At 51.0% G+C, this 12,534-nt stretch overlaps 1 protein-coding gene across 25 annotated transcripts in view; it reads left to right on the top strand.

Annotated features, from left to right (window-relative positions):
* Positions 1 to 12,534, top strand: part of TACC2 (transforming acidic coiled-coil containing protein 2) — a 234,787-nt gene that overhangs the window by 187,839 nt on the left and 34,414 nt on the right. For 14 of the 25 annotated variants that reach the window (XM_027529344.1, XM_027529339.1, XM_027529354.1 and 11 more), the window contains 2 exons: positions 8,001 to 9,312; positions 11,147 to 11,182. In XM_027529344.1, the coding sequence (XP_027385145.1) occupies positions 8,001 to 9,312; positions 11,147 to 11,182 (1,348 nt within the window). The remainder of the gene's footprint in view (positions 1 to 8,000; positions 9,313 to 11,146; positions 11,183 to 12,534) is intronic. The other 11 variants (XM_027529343.1, XM_027529342.1, XM_027529357.1 and 8 more) reach the window with 3 other exon arrangements.

Raw genomic sequence — 12,534 nt, 5'->3', positions numbered from 1 at the left:
CCAAGCTGCCCACCTGACCGCTGCCATCTGTGTGCATCCTCCAGTGACGACAGCAGGGGTGGGACCACCTCGAGCATCAGAGTTTAACATGAGGCCTGGGAAGAGATGGAGATTGCCGGAGATGACCCCATGAGCTGGTTGGGGGCCAGGTGGTCCCAGAAATGTCCACACAGGCTGGTCAAGAGACCACGTGGTCTCAGAAATGGCCCCCCCAGGCCAGTTAGGGGGCCAGGTGGTGCCGTCTCCAGAGCTGGATTGCCTCCTCTGGACCCTGAACTTCAGAGGGCCCCACTCTGGCCTTCCTCGGCCGCAGCCCTGGCAGTAAGATAAGTCTGTAGAGCTGAGCTCCCCCGGACCATGTCCCGGATACCTGGGAGCAGCCACTTCCTGGGCCCACCCAGGCTCCTTCTTCTGTCCCGTCTTCCCGAAGCTGACTGTGCCCACGTTTACACCCTTTAGCCGAGAAGGAACCAAGGCTGGGGCTGGGACGTACGAGTGGGTGTCCACACATCTGTGCTTAGAAGATGCCCCAGGTGAGGGGTGGAGGCCGGGGAATGGAGGAGGGGGCCAGCGTCCATTCGTACTCCTGCCCTAGCCAGGAGCCAGGTGAATGGCAAAATAAAAAGCCATTTGACGTTGATGTTGGTCTTAGAAAGAAATGGGTGGAATCCATTCCACCCGCTCTGGCTTCAGCCTGGCCGTTGATTAAAGGCAGACACTCCTGGGGCTTTGTTCCTAAGCACACATGCTCCCTGGTGCTGGGGGGAGAGGAAGAGACACCTTTGCTGGGATCCGATGAATGCAATTTTCATAGTCTCCCTTTTCTGAAAGCTATCAGTTAGTAGTACCTGATTCTGCATCATTAGTCTAGGTGCTAAGCTCTAAGAGGGTGATGATTGAAATTTATTTGATTTTAAGGTGGGGAAGAAGCAGGAAGGGCTGCTTATAGTTCTCAAAGAGTCTTTTGCACCCTGTGTTCTCTCTTGCATATAGTAAAGTATATAAAAATTCCATTTCCTACAATATCGTAGAAATTTCATCCTGAGGTTTTAATGGAAAGCAGCTGAATGACAAATACATTTTAGTCCTTACATCAAACATCCAATTAAGAATAAATGACCCATTTTTATGGGTGTAATAAGTTCACACTCTGCATGCGTGGGATACCTGAGAAAGGATGTTAGAAGGAGAACGAAGGCCTAAGACAAAGTGTGGTCCATCCTTGAGCATCACACGGAGTCCCAAGGGTGGTCACTGCTGCCAGCATGCGTGTGTCCTCTGGGATTTCCAGTTTTTCACGTCCTGATTGTTTCTGGGGATGGTTTGCCACCCCCGTTCTTTTCTTCAGCCTGTCTTTGTTCCTTCTGCCTACTTCTTTTTTCAATAAAGCAATGAACAATCTCCGTTCTAACATACACACACACACTCAACCACAGTACCCGCCCCTGGCTTAGATGGCAGTTTCTGAAAGAGTGAATATTATGGAGGATTAAGAGAGACCCCCCACCAGAAGGGGTTGCAGCTATGCATGGCCATGAGTCACAGCCTCACAGAACTTTTGATTGCACCGGTTGGAGTCTGACTTTATGCTTCTCCTCCTTGGAAAACTACAGTGAGGCTACATGTGGGTTATACAATGAGGACACTGAAGGTTGGGATCGTGTCTGCCTAAAGCCCCCTGGCTTGGGCTGCACAGAAGTCCTTCTGATGTGCCACATTCATTTGAAAGATGTGCTTGTCCCTTCTGTAGACATCATGGGACATTACCCAGAGTGGGGAGGTGGCTGTGCATGCCCGTGGAGGAGAAGAAAGCATCCTTCTGGGAACCAAGGAGAGAAAGGGCAAGAGGGGAACGTCTGTTGTTTGGTTTGCCTCTGTGAAGTGCCTGCAGTGTTGCTAAAGGTACCAAGAGAACCTCGGGAAATAATAGACGAGACCTTTGGCTGTGCATAAGGACATAATTTTTCCTCCTGGAAACTTACATTTTGCAAAGTAATCCATCACTTTATTTTGGGCTTTGCATGATTGTGCGCCATGGGAGAGGAGAGTGGCTGAGACGCTGGTGGCCGCCTTGAGTCTGCTGCTCTTCTGGGCTGTGCTGGGATGTGGCTTACCACAGTCCAGTTTTCTTATCTGTAAAATGAAAAGAGTGACCCGTGAGTCCTCTGAGATCCTCTCCACTCCCACTTCTCATGCTTCTGTGATCAGGACGCTTGGTTGCTGTAGGGTGGCTGCATTATTAGAACTTAGGACTGGCCACTGAAAGATGTAATGAAATGTCCCGTAATTAAACAATAGCTCCATTTAGTGTCTGCCATGTACCAGACCTGTGCTAAGTTATTTGCATGTTTCATCCCAGCTTGGATGAGGGAAGGATCCCCAGGACTCCAAGTATCTGTGTGTGGGGCATCTCATCACCTGCTACCCAGTGAGATGTGGGAATAAACCCTATAAAACATAGCCCACTGGTTCCTCTGTCCATGGGATTCTCCAGGCAAGAATACTGGAGTGGGTTGCCATTTCTTCCTTCTGGGGATCTTCCCAATCCAGGGATCGAACCCACATCTTCTGGGGCTCCTGCGTTGCAGGGAGATCTTTACCCCTGAGCCACCAGGGAAGCCCTTACTGATTACAATCGGTTATTCATATACTTGGAGGATGTAGAGCTGGGCTCCCTCTGTATGGGACCATTTCCCTTTTGATATATTGGATGAAGCTAAGCGTCTGAGGGCAAGGGTGCCTTGTGTTAGCACCTCTGTGCCTCTGGGCCCGTGGATCCCTGCCCAGGGTGAGCTCACAGTGGATGGGGGGAGGGGAGAGATGCGCAGCACAGCTGGCAGAAGTGCTCCAGTTAGAAGCGGTCGGCGCGGCTAAGTGATGTGGCCTTTGAAGACAGTCAGGGGAGAGGAGACGTCAGGAGGTGAGTTCATATTGAGCAAAAGTCATGAGCGATACATACAGAAGATGCCCGTCGGCAAGTCAAGGAGGACTGGGGACATCCTGACCTTGGACTTCCGGCCTCCAGAGCTCTTCATTCAGCCTGTGGATTTGTTCCAGTGGCCCTAGCTGGACTGCTGCAGCTGGGAACCACCTAGTGAGCCTTTGAGTGTCGTGAAACAAGGATGCTGACTTTGTCCTCAGAGTGAGCCAGGATCTGGAGCCAGGGCAAGCGTTGTCCAGGTCTGCCCTGGTGGGGTGGATCCCTCTGGGGTCCTGACGTTCCTCGCCTCTGTGTCCACAGTGTGCCTCCCAGTGGTTGACTGGGAAGCACCCAGATTATTTGATGTATAGGAATGCGTGTGTGTGTGCTCAGTCCGACCCCATAGGCTATAGCCTGCCAGGCTCCTCTGTCCATAGGATTTCCCAGGCAAGAATACTGGAGTGGGTTGCCATTTTCTTCTCCCGGGATCAAACCTGCATCTCCTGAATTGGCAGGGCAGTTCTTTACCACTGAGCCACTAGGGAAGCCCCAATATATAGGAATGAATGAATACATTGTCTTCGTGTTGATGTGGTGTGTGAGCATTTAGAAGTCCAGTGCGGGCAACTGGGAATCTAACTGGCCCACACCTGCTCTGGAAAATCAAGGCCTGCGTGTGGCAGTGGCCCATTTCTCTGGTCTAGGGCTTCTTCTGAAGAGAACCAAAGGGCCCTCCCACCTGCTTTGGTTGCCAGACAGTAAGATGGTGGTTCTCAACCAGGGATTATTGTGCCCCACCCCCGGGGAACATTTGGCAATTTCTAGACAGGGACGACAGAGGATGAGATGGTTGGATGGCATCACCAACTCAATGGACGTGAGTTTGAGTAAGCTCTGGGAGTTGGTGATGGACTGGGAAGCCTGGCGTGCTTCAGTCTATGGGGTTGCAGAGTCGGACACAACTGAGTGACTGAACTGAACTGAACTGAGTGAGACACGTTTTTGACACATTTTGGATGGCATCAGGGACTCGATGGACATGAGTTTGAGCAAGCTCCAGGAGTTGGTGACGGACAGGGAAGCCTGGCATGTTGCAGTCACAAAGAGTCAGATATGACTGAGCGGCTGAACTGAACTGAGACACATTTTTGGGCTTTGCTGGTGGTTCAGATGGTAAAAAGAATCCACCTGCAATGCAGGAGACCTGGATTCGATACCTGGGTTGGAAAGATTCCCTGGAGAAGGGATAGGTTACTCAGTCCAGTATTCTTGCCTGGAGAATCCCCATGGACAGAGGAGCCTGGCGGGCTACAGTCCATGGGGTTGCAAAGAGTTGGACACGACTGATCAACTAAGGCTTTCAGATACATTTTTGGTTGTCACAGTTCAGGGTTGGGGAGGGTAAAGGCATCTTGTGGGCAGAAGCCAAAGATTCTTCTAGATATCCTACAATGAACAGTATCTCTCCCAACTCTCCCCCACCCACCACACACTGAGACAAAATACTTACCATCCTGACATGGGCGCAGTAAAGAGGCTTAGAAACCCTGCACCAAGATTCGATTTCTTGGTCCATGATGATTTAATTATGGTATGTCACGTCTAAAGAGGAAAGCCACATTAAGCAGTCAGAGAGCTTTTCTTCTGGGGAAAAGAGTGAGCAGATGGTTAAGCTGAGTATCTGCTGCGTGTTTCGTGGTTTGGGGAGAACTCCTGACCTCTGAAGGGCCTCAAAAGGCTGCTGGGGTGTGCCTAGTAGCCTGGGAGAAAACAGGCTGGCAGTTGTGGGCCTTGCTTTGGAAATGATGGGAAGCATTGAGGCTTCTTCCTCCTCCCGCAAGGCCCACTTGAAACGCTGGGTCCTCTGCATTCCCTGGTCCTTCTGTGCCCTCTGCACTGTGTGTCCAGGGCAGGAAGAGGAGCCAACTGCTGATGGAAGGAGGGTGCAGGTCTCTGGAGGCAATTGGTTTTAGAAAGGAGGAGGGAGGGGGCATCTTTTGAGATGAGCATGACTCAGGAGTGTGTTTGAGACATGGTGAATCTTTTGGTGGAAAAGGTTGAGAGGTTCCATCTTCTAGGACATCTGCTCCAAGTAGGGCCTGGGGTGGCTTTGGATGCCTAAGAGAAGGGAAGGTTTGAAACCATGATTGGCGAACAGACCCGCTTTCAGAAGGTCATCTCAATGCCAGAGGCATTTATTCAGCTGGCAAGAGAAAGTGTGACAGGTCCGGGGAAGACAAAGATAAATCAGACCAGCTCCTGAACTCAAGAGGCTAGAAGTTTCCTTATGTTGTCATGTCCCAGGCAGCCCTTCATCTCCTCGGCTTCTCTGCCAAGTGCTCACCCCCTCGGAGTTGCAGCCATGAGCATGAGTGGCCCTGAGAAAATCTACCGTGAGAAGCCAGTTCGGGTGTTAAGTGAAAAAGAAAGTGAAAGTCGCTCAGTCATGTACGACTCTTTGTGATCCTTCTAGGCCAGAATACTGGAGTGGGTAGCCTTTCCCTTCTCCAGGGGCTCTTCCCAATCCAGGGATCGAACCCAGGTCTTCGGTATTGCTGGCAGATTCTTCACCAACTGAGCTCTCAGGGAAGCAAGCATCTCCCAAACTTGTTCGTTTGTTGGAATGAGGTGTTAAGGCTGCCAGATTTAGCAAACAAACATACAGAGCATCCAGTTAAATTAGAATCTTAGATAAATAATGAGTAATTGGGACATATTTCAGAGAAGACAATGGCAACCCACTCCAGTACTCTTGCCTGGAAAATCCCATGGACAGAGGAGCCTGGTAGGCTGCAGTCCATGGGGTCGCTAAGAGTCGGACACAACTGAGTGACTTCACTTTCACTTTTCACTTTCATGCATTGGAGGAGGAAATGGCAACCCAGTCCAGTGTTCTTGCCTGGAGAATCCGAGATGGCAGGGCCTGGTGGGCTGCCGTCTATGGGGTTGCACAGAGTCGGACACGACTGAAGTGACTTAGCAGCAGCAGCAGCAGGGACATATTTATATAAAAAACATGTTCGTTTATCTGAAATCCGTATTTAACTGAACATCCTATATTTCATCTGGCAACTGTTCCAGCAGGCGATGGGGTGGGTACTGGAGGATATAACTCCTGTCAGTGAACCACACTTTGGGAATGCTGGTCCAAGTCATATATATGCTAGCTCTCTTTTTTTTTTTCTTTTTTGGCTTCACTGTGCAGCATGCAGGATCTTATTAACAGTTCCCTGACCAGGGATCAAACCCATGCCCCACCCCTCGCAGTGGAAGTGTGGAGGCCAAACCACTGGACCAGGGAAGTCCCTGTGCCAGCTCTTTAATTCCTTCTTCTGTGGACCACTTTGCAACGTTTCCTCCCCTTTGTCTATTTACACATCTTTGGTTTTCTGGCCAATCGTTTTCTGGTATCTAGACTGCCCAGGGTCTCTGTGAAGCCAGGAGTGCGTGCAGGGCACCGCCTGGTGCAGGCAGAACCCAGGGCAGCTGAGACAAGGCCAGGCTGGTTGCATCCCCGTGGAGCAGCCGGGCCATGAGATGATGGAGCATCTCTTGACCAGCATCTGGAGTGTCCATGTGCCTCTGTGCTCTGTTGTGTCCTATTCTTTGTGACCCCATGGACTGTAGCCTGCCAGGCGCCTTTGTCCATGGGGTTCACCAGGCAAGAATACTGGAGTGGGTTGCTGTGCCCTCCTCCAGGGGATGTTCCCAACCCAGGGATCGAACCCGCATCTCTTCTGTTTCCTGCCTTGGCAGGTGGGTTCTTTACCCCTAGCGCCACCTGGGCAGCCCAGAGGATCCACAGCATGTTTTAAAATAAGAAGCAGCATCCTTGGCTGGCAGTGGCTGAGCAGGAGGGGAAGTTGGGAGGAAGCTGCAAAAAATGGAGAGAGAATGAATGAGAGGGAGGTTGAGAAGAGAGGCGTGGCAGGTAGGGTTGGAGGGAGAGATTTCAGGGTGTGCCTAGAGTCGGGACAGGTGGCAGATGCATAAGCTTCGTTCTGCTGCAGTTGCCTGGGGCCTGCACTTAAAGGCTCTGCATGCTCTAGAGCAGGCTGGGTGGTGATAGTAGCTAATATTTACTGAAGGCTCACTATATTTTATCTGCGTTATTTCTCTGCCTTCCTTTCCTGCTCCTTTCCTTTACTTTAGCCACACTGGCCTTTGGGATTTCTGCAACACCCTGTGTGTCGACTGACCCCAGGGCCTTTGCACTTGCTGTTTCCTTGGCCTTGGATGCTTACCCCCCAGATATCCCCATGGTTCACACTTTTACCTTGTTTCTCATCTTGGCTTAAATGTTTTCTCCTTGAAGGGCTTTGCCCAACTACCTTATTTTAAAATTGCAATACTCCTACCCTGACTTTCTTTTTTTCCTTAGCACTTACCACCATCTGACAGCCCATACATGTTACTTGTTAATTGCTTCTTGACTGTCTTCTCCCTAAAGAACCTAACTTGCAGGAGGGCAAGGGTTTTGTTCATTATGGAGGCCCCAACGCCCAGAGTGGTGCCTTGCTTTGACCTGGCGCTTGGTAAACGTGTTTTAAATTTTTTTAATATTTATTTTTTGGCTGTTTCAGGCCTTAGTTGTGGCACACAGGATCATCGATGTTCATTGCATTTTTAGTTTTGGCATATGGGTTTTTTTTTTTTTTTTTTTCTTCTTCTGCTTTTTTTAAAGTTGCAGCAGGAGGGCTCTTTAGTTGCAGCATGTGGAGTCTAGTTCCCCGGCCAGGGGTCGAACCCTGGGCCGCCTCCACTGGGAATGCAGAGTGTTAGCCACTGGACCCCTGGGGAAGTCCAGGTAAATGTGTTTTAGATGACAGTATTTAAAGGTATCCTTTAAACAGCTCTTATTGCTCCCATTTTATGGATGAGAAAGCTGAGGGTCTGCTTGTCCAGGGCCTGGAGCTGCTTGGTGAGAGCAGGATTTGTACCCAAGCAGCGTGCTTGTTGTGGGGTGGGCAGGCTGGCCTGGGGCTCTGGTGTTAGAGGGTAATGATGGTCTGGCACGAGATGAGGGACTCTCTTAAGTGTCCTGTGTCTTTCAGTGATGGCTTTGTCTCCGTTCCTTCAGGATGCGGCTCTGAGCCGGTCTTCATCCCCGATGGCCCCCGCAGCAGCTCCGTGGAAGGCAGTCCTTTCCATCCCCCGTCACACTCCTTCTCCGCCGTCTTCGATGAAGACAAGCCGATAGCCAGCAGTGGGACTTACAACTTGGACTTTGACAACATCGAGCTGGTGGATAACCTTCAGACCTTGGAGCCTCGCCCCTCAGACTCTAAGAATCAGGACTGCAAGGTGAACTCACGGAGGAAGTCCACGGACTCCGTCCCCACCTCTAAGTCGACGTTGTCCCGCTCGCTCAGCCTGCAAGCCAGTGACTTTGATGGTGCTTCTTGCTCAGGCAACCCCGAGGCCACGGCCCCGGTCGCGGATGCATACAGCGCGGGTTCGAGCAGTGCTTCCAGTACCCTTAAGCGAACTAAGAAACCGAGGCCACCTTCCTTAAAAAAGAAACAGATCACTAAGAAACCCCCCGAAACCCCCCCAGTGAAAGAGACACAGCACGAGCCAACTGAAGAGAGCTCTGGCCCCAGCAGAGAGAGTCAGACAGCCAAAACGAACACAGAACCGGCCAGGGCAGAAGCTTCTAGCTCAGCCCTATTGGAGGAGGCACCCCTAGAACCTGCTGCTGCCCCCAAGGCGGCCTGCCCTCTGGACTCCGAGGGTGCAGAAGGGGCCGTCCCCCCAGCTTCGGGGGGTGGCAGAGTGCAGAACTCACCTCCCATTGGAAGGAGAACCCTGCCTCCGGCCACGGCCCCTGAGGCAGTGGAGGTGACCCCATCAGATAGTGGGGGGCAAGAGGACTCCCCAGCCAAAGGCCTCTCAGTGAGGCTGGAGTTTGACTATTCTGAGGACAAGGGTAGTTGGGACACCCAGCAGGAAACCCCGCCTCCCACCAAAAAGATAGGCAAAAAGCCGGTTGCCAAAATGCCCCTAAGGAGGCCAAAGATGAAAAAAACACCGGAAAAACTCGACAACACCCCTGCCTCGCCTACCAGGTCCCCTGCTGAACCCAATGACATCCCTATCGCTAAAGGTACCTACACCTTTGATATTGACAAGTGGGATGACCCGAATTTTAACCCTTTTTCTTCCACCTCAAAAATGCAGGAGTCTCCCAAACTGCCCCAACAGTCCTACAACTTTGACCCGGACGCCTGTGATGAGTCCACTGATCCCTTTAAGACGTGCTCTAAGGCCCCCAGCTCACCTTCTAAATCCCCAGCCTCCTTTGAGATCCCAGCCAGTGCCATCGAAGCCAATGGAGTGGACGGGGATGGGCTGAACAAGCCCGCCAAGAAGAAGAAGACGCCCCTCAAGACGTAAGTTCAGGGGAGCAGGTGGTTAGGTCAGAGGCGGGGCTGGGCACTGGCTGTATAGCTGCTCACTTGCCTGGAAACCTGGGCTGCCTTGCCCCCCCCACCATTTGCCACAGCGCCACCACGCTTGCAGCAGGGTACCCGTTTTCGTTCCTCTCTGCACCCATAGTCGTGGCATGTCCCATCCTCACATCCCTTTGGGTCTAGAGTCCTTGACCGCTTGCCTCGATCAGTTAGGGGTCTAAAGCTTTACTTATAGCTGAAGACCTAACCTTGAACTTCACGAGAGAGTGGGGAAATCCATGGAGAGGGAGCAGCCCAGTGGTGGCCTGGTCAGCCTCCCTATTGGTGATTTAGCATTTTCTGTTTAACACGTGAATTGCTTTTTGGAGTGGCCTGGAAACTAAGGGGTCCACCCTTCAAAATATTATTAAAATTTTGTAGTATTTGTTTCTGCCCTTTAATGAGACATTAGGCCATTGGAAAGACCCTGATGCTGGGAAAAATTGCAGGTAGGAGGAGAGGGGCTGACAGGATGAGATGGTTGAATGGCATCACTGACTCAATGGACACGAGTTTGAGCAGTCTCAGGGAGATACTGAAGGACGGGGAAACCTGGCGTGCTGCAGTTCATGGGGTCGAAAAGAGCTGGACATGACTTAGTGACTGAACAACAACAAGCCCAAGAGGCAAACACAATAGACTCAAGAAGCCCATGAGAGAGAGGCCTGGTCTGGGCCGCTTCCTGTACCCCGGCTACCCTGTAGGAAGCACCCACGTTGTTTCTGCCCCTTTATCTAGTCATCTTCGTAGATGAGAGTCCACAGGCCCTGTGGATCCAGAAAAGATCAGTGGAACCTGAAAGGGAGAAGCGGTGCCCACAGTCTCCAGGAGGCCATGAGTAATCGGGTCTGCTGTCCAGACCGTGGCTGAGTAGATGGCACTTGATACACGTGCCCATGCCTCTGGAGTCCAGCCCAGGATGGCTGCAGGGTCATCCTTGGGGCTTTGGTCCAAGTGTAGTGTGGTTTGGTGCTCAGAGCCTTTCTCCTTGCTCTCGAGTGAAGTATCATCAATAGTTTGACCAGAAGGCCGGGCTTCTGGTGGCATCTCAGCAGAACAAACCAGGACTGCTGGCCCCTCTGAGTCTGCCTGGCACAGATCAAGATGGGGTAACATGCTTACCTCTCCTTCTGCACTCCCCATCCCCACCCCCCGCCAACATTTAACATTTGAGAAGAACCCAAAGCTTCCTGAGAAGAGGGTCTCTAAGCAGTCTTTGACCGTGGGTGGTGGTGGATGGGAGACGGTCCTGGCCAAAAATGTGGACTTTTTTTTTTTTTAGATCCCCCGATAAACCAGGCCCTTCTTAAAGATTCCCTAGAATCTGTGTTGGAAGCTTTATTTTAAGCCTCGAACAGGAGAAAATGGAAATGCCCACACCACAGAGCCATTTCTCTCATTTTGGGGGATGAGAGTCAACTTGAAGCCATCACCTTCTCCTTCCCCACAAGACAGCTTGGTTCTGTTCTGTTCTGTCACCAGAGCTGACTGAGGTCAGGGACACCTACCTGTCCCCAGGTCTCACCTCTGGTGCAGATGGCTAGGATTCCTTCACTTGGGGTGGCAAGGCTCTTTGAGCCACCAACACTTTATGGGATAATTGGAACCAAGAGAGGAAGGTGTTCTCTAGTAGCTCCTCTCCAAAAACCTGGGATGTCATCCCCATGCCCAAGCCCAACACCGGATGGCCCCTTCATAGCCAGTCACCTGCAGATTTATCTTTTTTGTCAGTTCCTTCTGTCTGTCTCTCTTTTTCTTTGTCTTCTTGTCTTAGGATGGTTGAAGATGTGATGTCTGTATGTTCTCTGTTGTAAGTAAATTTAACGGAATCTGCCTCTTATGCCAAATGTGCTTTTTCCTGCCTTTGCTTTTGCTTCCAAGCTCTTTTTTATTTCCTTTCCGTGGCTGCTGCTTACATCTTTCTGTGGCGGGCCTGGGAATGACGGGGCATGGGGCTTCCCAGTAGCAGAGGTTATTTGTCTGTTTCATAGTGATTAGCATAAGTGAAACTGCTTGGCTGTGAAAACGTGATTATCCAACATCTGCCTGCTTGTCAGGAATGGAACCTTTTTTTTTCTCCCCTTGCATATTGGATGTCTTCATCTGAAACCCATACATTTTTTTTTTTAACTCTCATTCCATTCTTCCATTTTAAATGGGACATGTAGGCGATTGCTTTCAAAGTATTGTGGCTTCACCTTAAAATAACCATCCAGTCCGACCACAGGCAGGAACTGCTGTTGCTTGTTCTGGCTACATGTGAAGCAGAAACATTTGGGCTCTTTCAAATTGAGACCGATGGGAGCCCCCTGAAATGCAGGGTCAGCTCCGAGTGGAGCTCACGGCTGTGAGAGCCATCGCCAGGCGGCTTCCGGGCAGGGTATCCGCATGCCATGGGGGGGGGTTGCCTTGTTGAGGGAAATAGCAACAGGTTGGACCACGTCTGCCTGTAGTGCTGTGCATTCCGGGCCGTGAGAGATCGTGCAGGCCGCTCCCAAGGGCCCGTGGACAGGCATCTTCTTTGCCTCAACGTCTTTCCAAGAGAAGCTGGCCTGGTCCCAGGCTCCCAGCAGCCCTGGGATAGAGTGGAGTCTCTCAGGGTCTCTTCTGCCCCAGGGATTTCTCCAGTATTTTAGAGCCACTTAGCAACTGTAAAATACACAGTTGCATATTTATATGCTTGAATAAATATATGCTTCAAGCTGTAATTGCGCTGTTCACATGACAAATGCCACAAATGCTGTAAATAACCATTTATAGTATTTCTTTCATAACTGAATGCCATTGTTGGAGTGTTTTATCTGAGAGAACACTAGGAGGAACTTGGTGCCCAACTGCTCTGTCCGTGTAGTTACTGACTAGAGCAGGAGATGGGGAGTGGGAGTGTAAGATGAGGGGATCCCCCCAGGCCCATGCCTTTCGGGGGGCCAGACCAGACCACTGAGGGGCCTGAGACCATGGGGCAGAGTCTGGTCTACAGGTGGAGAAGTCTCCATTCTGATTGTGGAAACAACCCCCCGATCACCCAGGAGATATAACGGAACCATCTATGCTAAAAAAAAATACCTTTCCTTCTGACTCTTTCAGGAATCTGAGCTGATGTCTCCTTTGCCTAGGTCCTCCTCTCCCCGACCCTCACCCCCAGTTATTTATATGAAGGAG

The sequence above is a fragment of the Bos indicus x Bos taurus genome, chromosome 26 (assembly GCF_003369695.1).
Source record: "Bos indicus x Bos taurus breed Angus x Brahman F1 hybrid chromosome 26, Bos_hybrid_MaternalHap_v2.0, whole genome shotgun sequence".
NCBI classification, from domain to species: Eukaryota; Metazoa; Chordata; class Mammalia; order Artiodactyla; family Bovidae; genus Bos; species Bos indicus x Bos taurus.
Note: the sequence above shows the minus strand (reverse complement) of the source record. Positions and strands in the feature narration are given on the sequence as shown.